At 37.1% G+C, this 18,261-nt stretch overlaps 1 protein-coding gene across 1 annotated transcript; it reads right to left on the reverse strand.

Moving 5' to 3' along the window:
• Positions 1–2,797: 2,797 nt before the first annotated feature.
• On the reverse strand, positions 2,798–6,565 carry LOC109209341 (probable protein phosphatase 2C 63). Its single transcript, XM_019372602.1, has 4 exons — positions 6,120–6,565; positions 5,197–5,579; positions 3,513–3,749; positions 2,798–3,358 (listed from the first exon to the last, which is right to left on the reverse strand). The coding sequence occupies exons 1-4, from the start codon at positions 6,364–6,366 to the stop codon at positions 3,095–3,097; spliced, it is 1,131 nt and encodes a 376-aa protein (XP_019228147.1). The 5' UTR covers positions 6,367–6,565; the 3' UTR covers positions 2,798–3,094.
• Positions 6,566–18,261: the final 11,696 nt, after the last annotated feature.

The raw sequence follows: 18,261 nt of genomic DNA on the forward strand, positions 1-18,261 counted from the left end.
GTCTTCTCTTGCAAGCTTTGCGTGGACATTGGTTGTAACTTCTGCTTCTATGCAACATTATGCTTTGGATTAGCACGTGAGGTTTACTTACCACTCTCTTCGGTGGATGGTTACGTCTCCGGGTTTCGAGCTGAAGGAGACTAGGAATTTTGACTAAGAAATCCCCACAGACGGCGCCAAATTGGTTGACCAAAAGATGTCGAAACCTTTTTGATTAAATCAATTAATGAAGATGAAGAGGTAAATCTTAGTCAAACATAATAAACTCCAGATCTAGAAATGGATCAGAAAGTGATGAACAAGATAAAATAAGGGCGATCAATCTTATTGATGTTTTTCGTTTCTTCTCTCATGATATAGTGAGGATGATCATTACATGATATGGTGAGGACGATCAATTTGCATCCTTTCATCTAAGAAAGTTGCAGAAGAGAGGAAAGAGAGAAAAAGAGCCTCCCTCACTTGGAGGATTCCTCCCATATATAAAGTCCTGGAGTCCTTGCTATACTCTTTGGTCGATGCGTCTCCATACTACGACCGTTTTCGTCGTTACTTGAATGTTGCTTTTTGACTTAATATGCACTGTAGGCACTTGGATTGGAGCGAGTCGTGACGTCTCTCGCTATCCGCCACTTAGGCGGGATCCCAGTTGGGTCGACCACAGTGGTCAGATTTTGACCAATACATCAAGTTCTTGGGGGTAATTGATGTATTTGGCCTACTTTTCGATCCTACATTATCTTTAAAAAATGTGCGCACATTTTAAGGAAAATATTTTAAGATAGATAGAGTGAAATAGTACCAAGTGGCTAAACTTGTGAACAATTGAATAAGTGTAATCTTTTCATTCTTCCGGTTATGTGGCACCAAGGATACTTTTGTAAAACTTCCTTAAACCGGAACAATAATATAAACACTGGTCTCAAATCATCAAATTTGTGCAAATCTCCCTGTTGACCTAACTAAATAGCACAGGCTAGCCAGTTTTCGGACTGGTAATTGAAAAATTGCCAGTGTTTGCACAGTCATTGAAAAATAGCGATTATTTTACTGCAACACGGAAAGTTCCAGCATAATATACTGAAGATTGGTGCACCTGTGTATGAACTTCTAGCATATTATGCTGGAACTCCAACACACGGAAAGTTCCAGCATAATATACTGGAGATTGGAGCACCTGTGTATGAACTTCCAGCATATTATGCTGGACCAATATATTATACTGGAACTCTAGTATATTATGCTGGAAGTCCAGTATATTATACTGAAACTCCAATATATTATGCTGGAATATTTTCCGGATTTTGAACAGTGTTTTCGTTCACATTTATCTTTATATGAAAAGTGGCTAAATTTCAATTACTTTTGAAACTGTGGCTATTTTTCAATTACCACTCGTAAAAGTGGATATTTTTGAATTTCACCCCCAAATATTGGGGGGATTTGCATCTACACCCGCTTTTTGGGTCACGTTTTAACTTGTGCCCGCTTTGCAAAAAAAATTGCAAGCGTACCCACTTTTTCGCGTTACTTCAGCATACTGGGCTGAAGTAGCAAAGGCAATCACGCAAAACTTCAGCATTCTAGTAGACGGGGCTGAAGTTTTTTTGTCTTGGATAAGAAGTTGAAGTTATTTAGTTCATTTGTAAAAACTTCAGCACTAAAATAGCTGACGTTTTTTTGTCCTGGATTCATTAGTTTTGTCATAAAACTTTTTCAAAAACTTCAGCAGAAAATGCTGAAGTTATTTAGTTCATTTGTAAAAACTTCAGCACTAAAATAGCTGAAGTTTTTTTGTCCTGGATTCATTAGTTTTGTCATAAAACTTTTTCAAAAACTTCAGCAGAAGATGCTGATGTTATTTAGTTCATTTGTAAAAACTTCAGCACTAAATAAGCTGAAGTTTTTTTGTCCTGGATAATCCATTTCAAAAACTTCAGCAGAAAATGCTGAAGTTATTTAGTTCATTTGTAAAAACTTCAGCACTATATAAGCTGAAGTTTTTTTTTTGTCCTGGATTCATTAGTTTTATCATAAAGCTTTTTCAAAAACTTTAGCAGAAGATGCCGAAGTTATTTAGTTCATTTGTAAAAAGTTCAGCACTATATAAGCTGAAGTTTTTGAAAAAGCTTTCTAACATGCTAGATAAATAATCACTTATTCTTTCATAGTGTATTACTACTATAAAATAATCAGATTGCCAACAATACTAAATCATAAATTTTGGAAACAATAAACGTGAAAAGAACAGAATTACGTGAAAATATTCACAAATTATTCTCTACTAACTTACGTAATTATATATAATTTGTTTTTAAATAATCTAATAAACATATTTATGGCAATCATCCCATGAACTGAAGTTTCATAGCAGCACCAACAGCAGCAGAAGAAAGAAGAAGAAGAAGAAAACAAAGGAGGAGAAGGAGGGGGAGAAAGGGGGCTGAAGTTGTTTAAAAAGTGGGTACAAGTTAAAACTTTTTAAAAAATGGGTATAGGTTAAATGGGGGCGACCAAATAGGGCGCCCCGTGCAATTTTTACCAAATATTGGAATTCAATTTTGGCCCAAATTCCTTGGTATCTGGGGCCTTTTGCAGCCATATGTCTAAATGACGCCCTATGAAGGGAACTCTTGTTTTTACCTTGGAAGCTGGGACCCTGGGCTACTAAATTGAGGATGACCAACTCTATTTCTTTTAATGAAAATGTGTCTAATTTATTTATCCTTGCGATCTGTTAACCATAGATTTGTCTATCAGCGGATAAGATTCTCAGATAAAGGATGGAATGTTCAAATAGAGAAGAAACTGTAATTTCATTTCATCTATAAACTTTCAACATGCAGTTTAAGTATAATTTCCAGGAAGTACAACATATAGCATTTTCGACGACAGAGTCAAAAACCAAAGTGGAAGGCCGAGCTGTGTCATCAGCTTAGTCCTATCAACTCCAATACAGAAGTTACATGTACATCAAGGTATATGTACATGGTTGGTCCTTCTGATTGTTACCTAAAAGTACAATAAAAAACTCTCCAATTCCAAGGCGATGTATTTACAAGATGGTATACTGTATACATGTACTAGACATTGTTCATGGGGAAACAGAAGATGTGGTTTCTCCTTGATGACCGGAGTTCAGAGAGTATATGTCGACAGGGACGCTTGTGCCCTTAACAATGTTCAATCTAGCATTTGCGGACATGTCCTGGCGATCCAAATATATAACAATAACTGTTATATCATCGTGAATATGCCGTCTTGCCCCCTTCTCTAGTCGTTTGATTTCCTCATATCTCATTTCGTTCTTCTTTGCAGCCTCCTCAAGGGCAGCTCTCACTAATCGTTTAGCTATTCCCTGGAGAAATGGGGAAGGAAATATCATTTATCTTATTCATTAGTTGACTATTTCCAACAGGGATGAGTTTGATAACAAAATTGCTTCAAGGAGAGTTGTTATAATAAGAGAATACTGTTTGCAGAAATTATAGAACACAAGGGACGATACTCACAGTTCTAGGATTCTTTAGAACAATGTCCACAGCTGCTTCATCGCTCAGTTGCTCCCATAGGCCATCTGATGCAAATATCAAAAATAAGTCTTCTGGTCTTATCTTCCGGATTACTATAGAGGGCTCTGCTGACATTACAGCTCTTTTTAAAGGAATAGGATATCCATATTGTATGAAGAGAGGATCTCTGCTAAACTCAGGTTTCTTCAGATAGACATCTCCAATTGATCTAGAAACCTGGTGCAGGCAAATAGACAACATTAGTTGCATTTTCTCAAACCATAGGATACTCTCTGAAATTGGCAGTTCGCAAACTTTTAATAAAAAATAGACACTTCACACTTTATTTGACATCTAATAGTGAGGGAATCTGCAGAATTAAAAATAAATGATCCAAGTTGGAAGATCAGCACCATGTAGCCCCTGCTACAATTTATAGTTACCAAAAAACTAAAGAATTACTATAAAGTGGTTAAGGAATAAGGGGAAAGGAGATTCCTTTGTGTCTATACATAGGAATCAAATTACTACAGCTGCAACAAAATTAGGCCTTGATTTGAATCTCATAGGTGCAACTGATCAAACTTGATGCTGCCTGAAGTACTAAAAAGCATATTTGTTGCCAAAACCAAAAGAGGCACTCAGTAAGAACTTGACATATAACATGTATGATCAACTTGCTATAAGTTCACCAACATATATAATCTGCAAATGACGTGACTTGTTTCTGATAAGGATATAATGTGATTGGTTTAAAAGCTAAAGAGACAGGATAACATATGGTTTTTAGCCTCAGAAACAGTAGATAAAAGCTTATTTGAACCAAAAAGAGGCACTCAAGAACATATTTAGCAGGTAAGCCTCAACTTGCTGTAAGTGCATCAACATAACTGGCACATAAAATGACTTGTTAGAAGCCTCAACTTTGATTCACCAGAGATTTTGGAGCATCCTTCACAAAGTACTCGAGTCAGAGAAAGGTTTAACCTATTTCAACTACATGAACATAAATGTTTGTATTTGTGTGTGAGTAAAAAACCTTAGTTCAGAAAAGAAAGACAATATTCCTTCTTGTCTAGCTTCTGTAACTTCTTACTTTCACAATATTGCATACTTAGCGAGCTTTTAGCCTATCTCTTGATCGTTAAGAGTAACAAAAGATGGCCCATTGTAAACTTGATGAAAAGTCGGAATTGAGAACTGAAAAGAGCTCTGACCATTTTCTCCTTACACCATATGTCTGTTAGATGAATAGAAACTATAACCATATTGAGACAATTCCAGTCATATCAACTATGCCAATACAACATATTTCATCATTTGGAGATCCAATAACTACTGGTAAATGTCTAAACAAGGATGTATCAATTATTACAATCCTCAATCCCATGCTCAACACCAATACCATCCCCACCTTTGTGTCCAGAAATATGGAGCCCAAGAACTATATATCAATGAAAAATAAAAAGAGCATATAGAGGGAACGAGACAAAGAGATGAAAAGATTCTAAATTGGTAAACAAGTCTACTTGCAACTGACAAAGTTTATGTTTATTCTAGATAATCAATCTGAATACCCGGAAGCCTAGTAAACAAATTTAAGAAGCATGAATGAGTTAAAAGAGTAATCAAAACTATCAACTGCATTATAGGACAGAAGAAAGTAGGAATTAAGAATAGATACCTGAATTATACCCTTGATTCTCCAAACCCCTCGAGTGTAGACTACAATGTGAGAATCATCTGGATGTAGTGCCTCTACTTCTTTCCTTACCTCCTCAACCCCAACATTATGATCTATAGACAAACGTTCGGCCACAACTGTTGCTGAATCACCCGTCTGGCCAGTCGCCACTCTCCTGCCGAGCACTGCCCTGGAGTCCCCAAGATTTGCCACGTACAATTTATCTTTCGAAATTGCTCCAACAAGACAACAAGATCCCACAGAAGCAATCTGAGGCTGATCCAGCCAAGACTGCTTCACTAACTGCAAGAATCCCTCCTCAATGGCATTAAATCCTTTCCTGATCACGTCCTCAGACATTCCTCCTTCTTCCAGTGCAATCTCTACAGTATACCAAAATAAGGAAATGAAAAACAATCCGAGCAATTTCCAATATCTCTAACAACAATGATTCAGATATTCAAAAATTGAACCGTTCCACAATTTGAACAAGCTAATTTCCTTTTTCTCTCCCAGTCCATATATAGGTTTCTCAAAGAATCCCCTCAATCTCATGATATTTTAACAGCATAAGTAAAATCATCACAGAATCCAACAATCAAGCAAAATAAGTTGGGGTCGCTTATATGAATGTTCACTAACAAATGTTCCCCATTTATATTCATCTCAGGCCAATATTATACAAAACAAAAATAAAAATGGAAAGTACTAGAAGAGAATCCAACAACCAAGGTGTTAGAAAAATTGTACTACTAGGTTAGAATTCTCCACCTGACAAAGCAGAAAAATTGTACTAGCATACTTTTGTTATTATTAGACCTAGACGACTGATACAAGAAACAACAAATAGTAAAGGTCCTACAAGACTCACTCTAAAACTAAGACTCAAACTTTGATAGTATAAAGAGGGAGATTAGAGTTACTTTGGAGGTAAGGGAAGAGGTTGTTGTTGATGAAGCGAGAAGCTTGAGGGCCACCATGACCATCATAAACACCAACATAAGTAGCCGATGGGGTTGTAAATACTTGACCCTGGTCTTCAAGCAACGTATTGGCCTGAACCACTGCAACTGAATAGTCACCTGTGGCATGTGGTTTCAAGTCCATGTGCCACATAAGACCATCACCATCGCCACCACCAAAGCAGCTTCCTAAACAGGAACTTAACATCTCTCAGAGGAATAGGCTGTTGAAGAAAATTCAGAAAAAGAATCAAGACGTACGTATTTATTGGTAACCGTACATTGGAACAAAGACTTGAACACTTTTTTTCCACAAGGAAGAAACGAGGACTAGAGACTCGACTAGTACAACAATGTCGTGACCCACGAGAATTACGCGTGTGGAAAAATTGAACAGCTACAAAATTATCAGCGATTCTATTTACACCATGGTGTGAAGCCTCTTGTACAACTTAGACTTATGGTGCTACATAAATTAATTTTTTTAGTATTAGATTGAGACATATTTAAATAAAGCTAATAGACGGTGAAAATTTATACACCTGACCCCAACAAAGAGTGAGACGTAAAAGTTTTTCTTTTGGTTGTTGTTGCTGACTTGCTGTATTATTTATATTACACAATGATAATTAGTAGGGAAGAATGCATCCATATGTTAATTGTCAAATAGATAACGATAATTAGTACCATAAGGTTACGCATCCATAATCGTCGAAGCGAGATTAGATGTGAAAATCTGATCGCCTCTATAAACTTAAATTTTTCATGTACTATTCTATACTTAATAAAAATATATTAAAATAAGTTCAATCGGGTTTTTAATTAATCTTAAAGATATTTGAGACAGTAAAGTACAATTCAAAAAAAAAAAAAAAAATCAACGAAACTAATAGAAGGTTCAACACCTGGGTGGATTTTATAAGATCCAACACCAGTAATAAGTGGTTCAATAAGCATGACACTTGACAGTGGTTAGGAAATGGGTGATGTCAAAGTACTTATGATAATTAATTTGATACATGTACAACATATGACACGATATCCCCAACGACATACAAACGAGAAATGAATGATTTCCCCTTCCCTATCAGACAACTGAAGGAAATTACAATATATTGACGGATAATATTCTAGGTTATTAAGTCGAAGATATATTTAACTTTTTGCTTTTAGAATATTCACTACTAGAATTCCGCAAAAAAATAATCAAAAAATAGCGACCAAAGTTGGTCTGAAGAGAAAAGTGACCAACGTTGGTCGCAAAACTAGCGAAAACAATAAAATAAATAAATGAAACAAATTAGCGACCAAGATTGGTCGCAACTTGGTCGCTAAATTAGTCAAAATGTTACATGGACTGGTCAGACTTGCTTGGTCAAAGGTTTATTGAGATTAGCGAGCACCGTTGGTCGTTAAAGTGGGACCCACCTTCAAAATTTTAATAATTATATTATTATTTTAAAAAAAATATAAATTTTAAATATATATAATTTAAACTTTGCGACCAACGTTGGTCGCTAAATAAAGGGTAGGCAGATAGCGACCAAGTTTGGTCGCTAAAGTGGGACTCAGTTATAAATTTTAATAATTATATTTTTAATTTAAATATTATATAAAATATAAATAATTCTGATTTAAATTTTGCCAACCAACTTTGGTCGCTAAATTAATTTCATGTATAATTAGCGACCAAAGTTGGTCTCCATTAAGGTCAACAATGGTCAAAATTAAAAATCACTTTTGTATTTACTATCTAAATAATATAAATGTAAGCCGTTAATATATATAATATATATACTTACGCTGTACTATGCACTAAGTATAAGTGTATTAGGTACTATACCAAGAAAAACGTTTTAGCTTTAATTCTTTTGATTAGCATTTTCATACTTTTGTCAGTCAAATTATTGTCTGAATCCGAAGAAATATTACCAATATCCCATTAAGCTTGTACGGATCAGACTTGGAAGAAAGTTGAGAACAAAACTTCCTATTATCTTTGTCATCATAGAGTCTTATGATCCCCGTTTTATGGGAACTGCCACGACCAACGGTAAACATTCCATCACCATCAACCTTGTCACTATCAATTAAACTTCTTTTCTTCTTGGAAAANATAAGGTGTGTATATATATATATATATATATATATATATATATATAGATAGATAGATAGATAGATAGATAGAGTTACGTTGTACTATGCACAAAGTATAAGTGTATTAGGTAATATTATATCGAATAAGGCGTATATATATAATATATATACTTACGCTGTACTATGCACTAAGTATAAGTGTATTAGGTAATATTATATCGAATAAGGCGTATATATATATGTAATATATATATAGTTATGCTGTACTATGCACTAAGTATAAGTGTATTAGGTAATATTATATCGAATATATATGGCGTATATATATATAATATATATAGTTACGCTGTACTATGCACTAAGTATAAGTGTATTAAGTAATATTATATCGAATATATATGGCGTATATATATAATATATATATAGTTACGCTATACTATGCACTAAGTATAAGTGTATTAGGTAATATTATATCGAATATGGCTTTTATATATATAGTTACGCTGCACTATGCACTAAGTATAAGTGTATTAGGTAATATTCTATCGAATAAGGCGTGTGCGTGTGTGTATATATATATATATATATATATATATATATATATATATATAATATATATAGTTACGCTGTACTATGCACTAAGTATAAGTGTATTAGGTAATATTCTATCGAATATGGCGTATATNCTAAGTATAAGTGTATTAGGTAATATTACGCTGTACTATGCACTAAATATAAGTAATATTAGGTAATATAATTTTAAATTGAATTAAAAGTAATTTAATTTTTTTTAGATATAGCGACCAATGGTGGTCGCTATTCTGGTCAAACGGTCAGAATTAGCGACCAACTTTGGTCGCTATTTTGGTCAAAATAGTCAATACATTTTGCTACCAAAAATAGCGACCAAAGTTGGTTGTTTTTTGTAAATACAGTAGCTAAAAAACGGGTTTTCCCTCATATTCTCTTATTTTCTTCTCTCTCTTCTCTCTCTCACGCTCAAACACCCCCTCCCCTTCCGTCTCCCTCCACCGACGCCACCGTCTCCCTCCACCCTCCACCCGCAGCAGCAGCTCCACCCGGTGTCCTCCACTGTCCAGGTAGGTTTCTCTCTCCTTTCCTTGTTTTTTTCGAAATACACTGATTTATTTTAATTCCTTGTAGTTTGATTTGTAAAAATTAATTGTTCTTAGCTAAATTAAATCTATGGTAATTGTTAGTAGCTAAAATATTTAGTTTTACCTACTAATTTGGGAAAAAATGGTTTGAAGAGAAGAAACCCTAAACTTTTAGGGTTTATGATTTGTTCTTGTGAATCCTAACTTTTAGGTTTGAATTATAACCTTGAATCTTTGTATTGTCTTGATAGTTTAGTTATAAATTGAAATTTTAGTTTATGAATTGGAATTTTAGGATATGACTTGGAATTTTAGGATATGACTTAAAATTATAGGATATGACTAGAACCTTTAGGATATGACTTGAACCTTTAGGATATGAATTGGAATTTTTGGATATGACTTGAATTTTTAGGATATGACTAGAACCTTTAGGATATGACTTGAACCTTTAGGATATGAATTAGAATTTTAGTTTATGAATTGGAATTTTAGGATATGAATTGGAATTTTAGGATATGACTTGAATTTTTAGGATATGACTAGAACCTTTAGGATATGACTTGAACCTTTAGGATATGAATTGGAATTTTAGTTTATGAATTGGAATTTTAGGATATGAATTGGAATTTTAGGATATGACTTGAATTTTTAGGATATGACTAGAACCTTTAGGATATGACTAGAACCTTTAGGATATGAATTGGAATTTTAGTTTATGAATTGGAATTTTAAGATATGACTTGAAATTTTAGGATATGAATTGGAATTTTAGGATATGACTTGAATTTTTAGGATATGACTAGAACCTTTAGGATATGACTTGAACCTTTAGGATATGAATTGGAATTTTAGGGAATGACTTGAAAGCTGGCAGGTGGTGTAGCAGCCAAAACAGGCAGTTTCTGCCAAAAATATACCAAAAAAAGCGACCAACTTTGGTCTCCAGTTGGTCGCTTTTCACTTTAAAAAGATAATTTTCTCGGCAATAGCGACCAGTCTTGGTCGCTATTGTATTTTAAAAAAACAATTTCTGGTAATTTGCGACCAACGTTGGCCGCTTATAGTTAAAAAAAATTAATTCTTGCCATTGGCGACTAATTTTGGTCGCAAATTAAATAAAAAATTATAAAAATTATTAATATAGCGACCAAAGTTGGTCGCTTGATATGATTAACAATAAATAAAAATAAAACGTTATTTACATCTTGTGACCAAAGTTGGTCGCCAAATATATAATATTAAAATATTTGAGCGACCAAAGTTGGTCGCTATATGCTTTGCCCGAAAAATTTGATCCTTTTACCTGTGAGACCATTAGCGACCAACTTTGGTCCCTAAGGTAAAGGGACCAGCTTAATATCGACCGGGCGTGTTTGGTCGCTTTTTGGTCGCTTTTTGGCCAATAAGCGACCAACTTTGGTTGCTTTTCGTAGTCGCTTTTTTCCGGATTTCTAGTAGTAATTATATCTTTTTTCTTGAATAGCCCCATAGAATTAAGGGGATGAAAGATGCCCCTTCACTTTTAGCAGCTGAAGGAAATTACAGTCATCGATTAATTTAGATATATATTAGTGTGTCATCTTATCTGATTGATTATCTAGTAAGAATTTAATGGACCATCTTAATATTTCATTTGCTCTGTGGTTAATGAATGTACTGCATCCATCACATCATCGTTATTGTTTTTTTTTTTTTTTTGACATGCATCTGTGATGTAATAAAATGCTTCTATATTTTGGTCTCATTGATAGGTGAATATTAGACAATGTAAAGATTTTTTCCTACATCATTAGTATAGTCTAACTTATTAGCCGGTTATTATTTTTATCAGATTATCAATTAATATATCTAAATTAATCTGGACCCGAGTCTCAACCAATATTCTAAAATTTCACAATTACGTGTAACAAAGAGCTCAATCAATCTAGTGACCTGCTCCTTGTGTTTTCTCCAAACAAGTGGTACTAGATTTGGAAAAATGACACTGTATAGTCGGTGTAAAAATAATAGCTGAAAAAAAATATAAAATTTATTTGCATATATATATATATATATATATATATATATTCTTTATGTTATATACAAAAATTATATAAATTTTATACACTTTTTCGACTACCAGATGTAAATAGTTTTTGGCTCGGGCTAAAAGTGATAATACCCCCTAGATTTTCCCTCATCAATAAACTGAGAATAAACTCATAATATGTGGAATGCTTTAATTTGTTTCTTTCCTCCAAAGTCAAATTACTAGAAAGTAACTTGCCTGTACCTTCTAAAATATGAAACGGACGAACGAGGGAGGATAGGATCCACAACAACCGGTAGAGAGAACATACCAACTTTATTTTTTAAAGAAATTTATTTAAAGAGAAATTTTCATAAAGCACTATCTTTTTGTACTAATTAGCCATCTATAGATACCATTTGCTATATTACGGATTATAGATACCTTTTCTGTGGTTATAAGATATATTTGATGTATTTAAGCTATTGTATTCATGAATACAGTAGCAAAAATATGCGTGAATCAGGGAAGTCCAGCTAATCAGTTGTTGTATTCGAGTGTATTCGACAGTATTCATGGAGTGAAACGTGGGATTACAGCTGGACAGATTATTGTATTCGACTGTATTAGACTGTATTCACGGCGTGAAATAGCGGATTACACTGTTTTTAAAACGGAAAGTGAATCAATTAACATAATAGACCCCTAATATAACTCAACAAACTCAATGTGTATTTTCAGTTATAAAAAAGATTCTCAACCGAAAAATACACCAAAAATATAGCAATCTTTAGAGAAATTATATATACATAAATAATATTAATTAAAAAAAATATATGAATACATTCATGGCATATAGCGAGATAGTGAATACAATGAAATACATAGAATACAACGGGATACATTGACAATACAATGAAAAAAAGACAGTGAATACAATGAAATACATACAACGAAATACATTGAATTACAACAAAAAAAGACAATGAATACAATGAAATACATGAAAATACATTGAAATATATTAACAGAAAATCAAGTTGCTCAGCCCCAAACTGCATCGTCTTTGTTCAAGAACAAACCCTAATTTCCGGCGAATCCGCCGTTCACCGGAAGCCGGTAGTGAAAACGCGCCGCCTTGGTCCGGCGATGGTGCCTTCAATGGCAAAAAACAACGTCAAAGCCTTCAATGCCATATCTCAGAAGATGTATAAATCACAGAAATTTATATCCTTCAATGACGAATTGATTGATAAAGACGAATTAAGGATATCACAGAAACTTATATCCTTCAAAGCCTTCAAGCCTTCAGTGACGAATTGAGGAAGGAAGAGGAACAATGAATTCGATGGGTGGTTTTGCCCCTCTCTGTCATTCTCCGCCGTCGATGATCACTCAAATAAAAATTTTCCGAGACAATGGAGATGAATCAGTGGAGAATTGTGGTTGTATTCATGGAGAAAGACTGGCGTTGAGAGAGAGAGAGAGAGAGGGTGGAGAAAAATCTGAAAGAATGAGAGGGAAAAATAATACAAAGCGTATTTTATGGCTTAAGGGTAGGAGGTAACCATAAATAGATATTTGGCTATAAAAATCAAAAGGTATCTATGGAATATAATTTTGTAAAAAGGTATTTATTTAAAATAAATAAGGTATCAACCTTTGCTATAGAAGGTAAAAATTCCTTATTTAAATGGTCAAAGATGTCTTCTGGCTGAAAATTTTGGCCCATTTGAATGGAATATTATTCTGTTTGGAGTTAGATCAAAGAGTGTAGCGTAACAGCTACCGGAAAGATGAATTGTTTAAGGAAATAAATGACAGAAAATTTAAAGAAAGATTTTCATTCCAAAAGATGTCTTTTTACACTACTTTTAAGGACTCTATATAGCTATTTTCACCAGCTGTGGCTAATGTACTGCACCAATTAAAACATGACAGACTAGGTACTATTCTAACGTTACAATTGCTAAGGACAATACACGTGCTGTTATAGAAAACAACAATTTTAGGGAATTTAAAATACTATTTAATCTAAAAGGACTCAAATGAAAATACCAAAACTAATTTCGGATCTTCAAAATAGGCCCAATACCCGCTGGACCCTTCCCTTCAATTCTTCTTTAGCCCAACGGACTAGATCCGCTACATCCCACTCTCCTTCGAGAACCTTGTTAATCAAGGTTGAAAACTTGGAAATTGCGAAGTTAGGAAGGAGTAATCTTCCCAAGTTGCATCTTCTGGAGCTAAATTAGCCCATTATACCAACACTTGGGTCACCGCTTGATTTCCTCTTTTCACCATTCATCGATCAACAATTGCTAAAGAATCAGCAACCAATTAACCATCTGGAGTACATAGGAGAGGGTTGTTTGTTGGAGAAACCTTGGGTCCTAGATTCTTCTTGAGTTGGGACACGTGAAACACAAGGTGGATACGTGAATTGTCTAGGAGTTGAAGCTCATAAGCCACTGGGCTGATCTTTTTAATTACAGGGTAGGGGCCAAAGAACTTTGAAGCTAACTTCAAATTCTTCCTCACAGCTACGGATGATTGCCTGTAAGGTTGCAATTTGATAAAGACTAGATCCCCAATCTCAAATTCTCTTTCACTTCTTTTGTTGTCCGTGTATTTTTTCATATGCGTTTGTGCCTTAATGAGATTTTCCTTCAATTGCTTGCTCATTATTTGCCTTTGCTTCAATAATTGGTCCACTGTTTCCACGTTGGACTGAGCAATTAACTCAAATATGGGCTGTGGAGGTTCATATCCGTAGAGGGCTTGAAATGGTATCATCCCAATAGCGGATTGAAAGTTGGTGTTAACCAAAACTCGGCTAAATAAAGCCACTTGCTCCAATCTTTTGGTTTTTGGCCTGTCATGCACCTTAGGTAAGATTCCAAACAGCGGTTTAGCCTCTCAGTCTGTCCATCTGTTTGGGGATGATAGGCTGAACTCAGCTTTAGTTGTGCCTACATATTCCTGAACATCCTGCCAAAATAAGCTCACAAATATGGGGTCTCTGTCCGAGACAATTGAGCAAGGAATTCCATGGAGTTCGCACACACAATCTAGGAACACTTGAGCTATTTGGGAGGCATTGTATGTGTGGCTTAAAGCTATAAAATGAGCATACTTAGTGAATCGGTCGACCACTACTAGTATGAATTCTTTACCTTGCGACTTTGGTAAACCTTCGATATAGTCCATTGAGATGTGTTCCCAAGCCCTCTTGGGAATTGGCAAAGCATGCAACAATCCCGGATATGCCACACTTTCATCCTTATTTCTTTGACATATTCGCACTCTCTAATCACAGACTTAACATCATTGATCATCTTAGGCCAATAAAAAATTGATTTAAGTCTTTGATAGGTTGCATGAATACCTGAGTGCCCTCCCCATTTGGATGAATGCATATCATTGACTAATTTGATCCTTAAGTTTTGTTGGTTGCCTATCCACACTTTGCCTTGAAACCTCAGTAGACCCATTTGTAGGGAAAAATCTGGGGCAACATTTGGGTGATTGCTAATTTTAGTGATTAACTCTTGGGCTTTATCATCCCCATATAGCTATCTAACACTTCTTGAACCCATTTTGGTTGTGTTATACTTAGGCCCAAATAATCAGCAATCTGCCCATCCATTTTGGTCTCCTCACCTCTTCGAGATAACGTATCTGCTACTACATTTTTTCCCCTTGTCTGTAATGTATTTCGTAGCTTAACCCCATTAGTTTCGTCACTCCCTTATGTTGTAATGATGTGGTGATGCGTTGATCTCTCAGGAATTTCAGACTAAAATGATCAGTCCTAATTACAAAGTGGTTGGGCTGAAGGTAGTGTCTCCATTTCTCTAGTGCTAGCAAAAGTGTTATCAATTCCTTCTCATATGCTGACAATCCAAGGTGCTTTGGGCTTAAGGCTTGACTCATAAAAGCGATGGGCCTATTATGTTGTGAGAGGACTGCTCCGACACCTAGCCCACTAGAATCCACTTCAACCACAAATGGAACATTGAAGTCTGGTAGTGCCAAAACTGGAGCTTAGGTCATGGCTAACTTTAAAGCCTTAAAAACTTCATCTGCTCCTTTGTTCCAAACAAATCCTCCTTTGTTTAATAGTCAATGGTTTACTTATAATTGCGTAATTTTTAATGAGCCTTCAGTAGTATCCCATTAATCCAAGAAAGCCACGTAAACTCTTAATGCACACAGGTTTGGGCCAGCTTATCATGGCCTAAATCTTTGCCATATCTGTGCTCACACCTAATCCATTAATGACATGACCCAAGTACTCAACCTTGGGTTGAGCGAAGCTGCATTTTGACCGTTTGGCAAACAACCGATTTGCTTCCAACACTTTTAAACACAATCAGTATATGTTCCAAGTGTTCTGCCAATGAAGAGATACATACGAGGATGTCATAAAAAAATACAAGCACAAATTTCCTTAAGTAAAGGCCGAAAATTCTTTGCATTAGTACTTGAAAAGTTGCTGGTGCGTTCGTGAGCCCAAAAGGTATCACAGTGAATTCTCACAACCCATGATGTGTTTTAAAAGCCGTCTTGTACGGAGACGTCTGTATTTATCCCCCTAGAGGCTACAGAGTTAGGAAAACTTCACATTTGTTCTTTCTTGTCGTGCGGTTTGGTTTCTCAATGCTAATGGAAGTTCTACTCTGTTCTTTCGCAGATGGCGAGAACACGGGCTTCCTCATCTACCGATTAGCAGCCCGAGCCCCCAGCAACAACTCCCACTAGGGGCAGAGGACGAGGCCGAGGCCGTGCTAGAGGCCGCGGCAGGGGCAGAGCTCAGCCCCGAGCAGCAGCACCAGCAGCGGTGCCTCAGGTTGACTTTGATGAAGAGGTTCCAACTCCACCAGTTCCGGTGGGCCCAGCTCAGGTCCCAGAGGGGTTTATTGCCACCCCAGTTCTTCAGGATGCTCTGGTCCGTCTAGTAGGCCTCATGGAGAGTGTCACCAGGGCAGGTTTACTTCCTGTAGCACCAGCCGTCTCTCAGGGTGGAGGAGGAGTCCAGAATCCTGCTACTCGCACTCTGGAGCAGGCATCTCCCCAGTTTCAGACTCCAGCAGCTCAGCTAGTTGGAGCGGTTCAGCCTGGTGTGGTAGCTCAGACCGGCGATGGTGCAACCATGTCTGCCGATGCTTTATGGAGATTGGACAGGTTCACCAAGCTTTTCACTACTTCCTTTAGCGGTGCATCTACTGAGGATCCCCAGGATTATTTAGACAACTGTCACGAGGTTCTTCAGAACATGGGTATTGTTGAGACCAATGGGGTTGATTTTGCTACATTTCGCTTGTCTGGATCCGCCAAGACTTGGTGGAGGGATTGTTGCTTAGCTAGACCAGCAGGATCGCCAGCCTTGACCTGGGAGCAGTTCACACAACTATTTTTGGAGACGTTTCTCCCTATTACACAGCGAGAGGCTTATTAGAGGCAGTTCGAGCGTCTCCAGCAGGGATCCATGACTGTCACCTAGTACGAGACCAGATTCATAGATTTGGCTCGCCATGACCTTATTATACTTCCCACTGAGAGGGAGAGAGTGAGACGGTTTATTGATGGACTCATTCAGCCGATTCGTCTCCAGATGGCTAGAGAGGCTGGGACTGAGATATCCTTCTAGGAGGCGGCCAATGTGGCCCGGAGAGCTGAGATGGTATTATCACAGGGGGGTGGTCACAGGGCAGACAAGAGGCCCCATCAGTCAGGCAAATTCAGTGGTGCCTCATCTGGAGGCAGGGATTCGTATGATAGAGGCCATCCTCCTAGGCCCTTTCAGTCAGCTCTTCATGTTTCACACGGTGTTTCAGGTAGCCGTGGTCCTCAGATGCAGTATTCTGATCAGCAGCCGTACAGTGCATCACCAGCTCCTATCAGCGCACCGCCGTTCAAGAGTTTTCGGGGTAGTCATGCAGGTCGCCAGGGTCAGTCTCAGCTCCCTCAGCCGCAACGTTCAGGTAGATGCTATGAGTGTGGTGAGTATGGTCATATCAGGAGGGCTTGTCCGAGGTTGGTGGGTACTCAGTCGCAGCAGCAGGGTTCCCGCGCTATGATTCAGGCACCAGGTGTTCCACAGCCCGCCCAGCCAGCTGAGGTGGGGGTAGAGGTGTTAGAGGTAGAGGTAGAGGTGCTAAAGGTGGAGCTCAGGCCACTAGAGGTGGAGGCCAGCCAGCTATAGGCCGTCCCAGAGAGGTAGATCAGAGTGGTGGGGCCCAACCCCGATGTTATGATCTTCAGGCCAGGCCCGAGGCTGAGGCTTCAGATGCAGTTATTACAGGTACGGTTCTGGTTTGTGATAGAGATGGTTCAGTGTTATTTGATCCAGGGTCTACGTATTCGTATGTGTCATCTTATTTTGCCCCGCACCTGGTCATGCCTAGTGATGCATTGAGTGTTCCTGTTTATGTGTCTACACCGGTGGGTGATTCTATTATGGTTGATCGAGTCCATCGTTCTTGTATTGTGGTGATTGGGGGTCTTGAGACTCGTGTAGATTTTTTGTTGTTAGACATGGTTGACTTCGATATTATATTGGGGATGGACTGGTTATCACGTTACCATGCTATCTTGGACTGTCATGCCAAGACTGTGACCGTAGCTTTGCCGGGTATGCCTCGTTTAGAGTGGAGAGGGACTCCTGGTCATTCTACCTGCAGTGTTATATCGTATGTAAAGGCTTGGCATATGGTCGAGAAGGGGTGTTTGGCCTATTTGGCGTATGTTCATGATTCTAGTGCTGAGGTTTCCTCTATTGATTCTGCGCCCATTGTTCGTGAGTTTCCTGATATTTTCCCTTCAGACCTGCCGGGTATGCCACCCGACAGGGATATTGACTTTTGTATTGATT

This window comes from Nicotiana attenuata, unplaced genomic scaffold (genome assembly GCF_001879085.1).
Source record: "Nicotiana attenuata strain UT unplaced genomic scaffold, NIATTr2, whole genome shotgun sequence".
In the NCBI taxonomy this organism is placed as follows: domain Eukaryota; kingdom Viridiplantae; phylum Streptophyta; class Magnoliopsida; order Solanales; family Solanaceae; genus Nicotiana; species Nicotiana attenuata.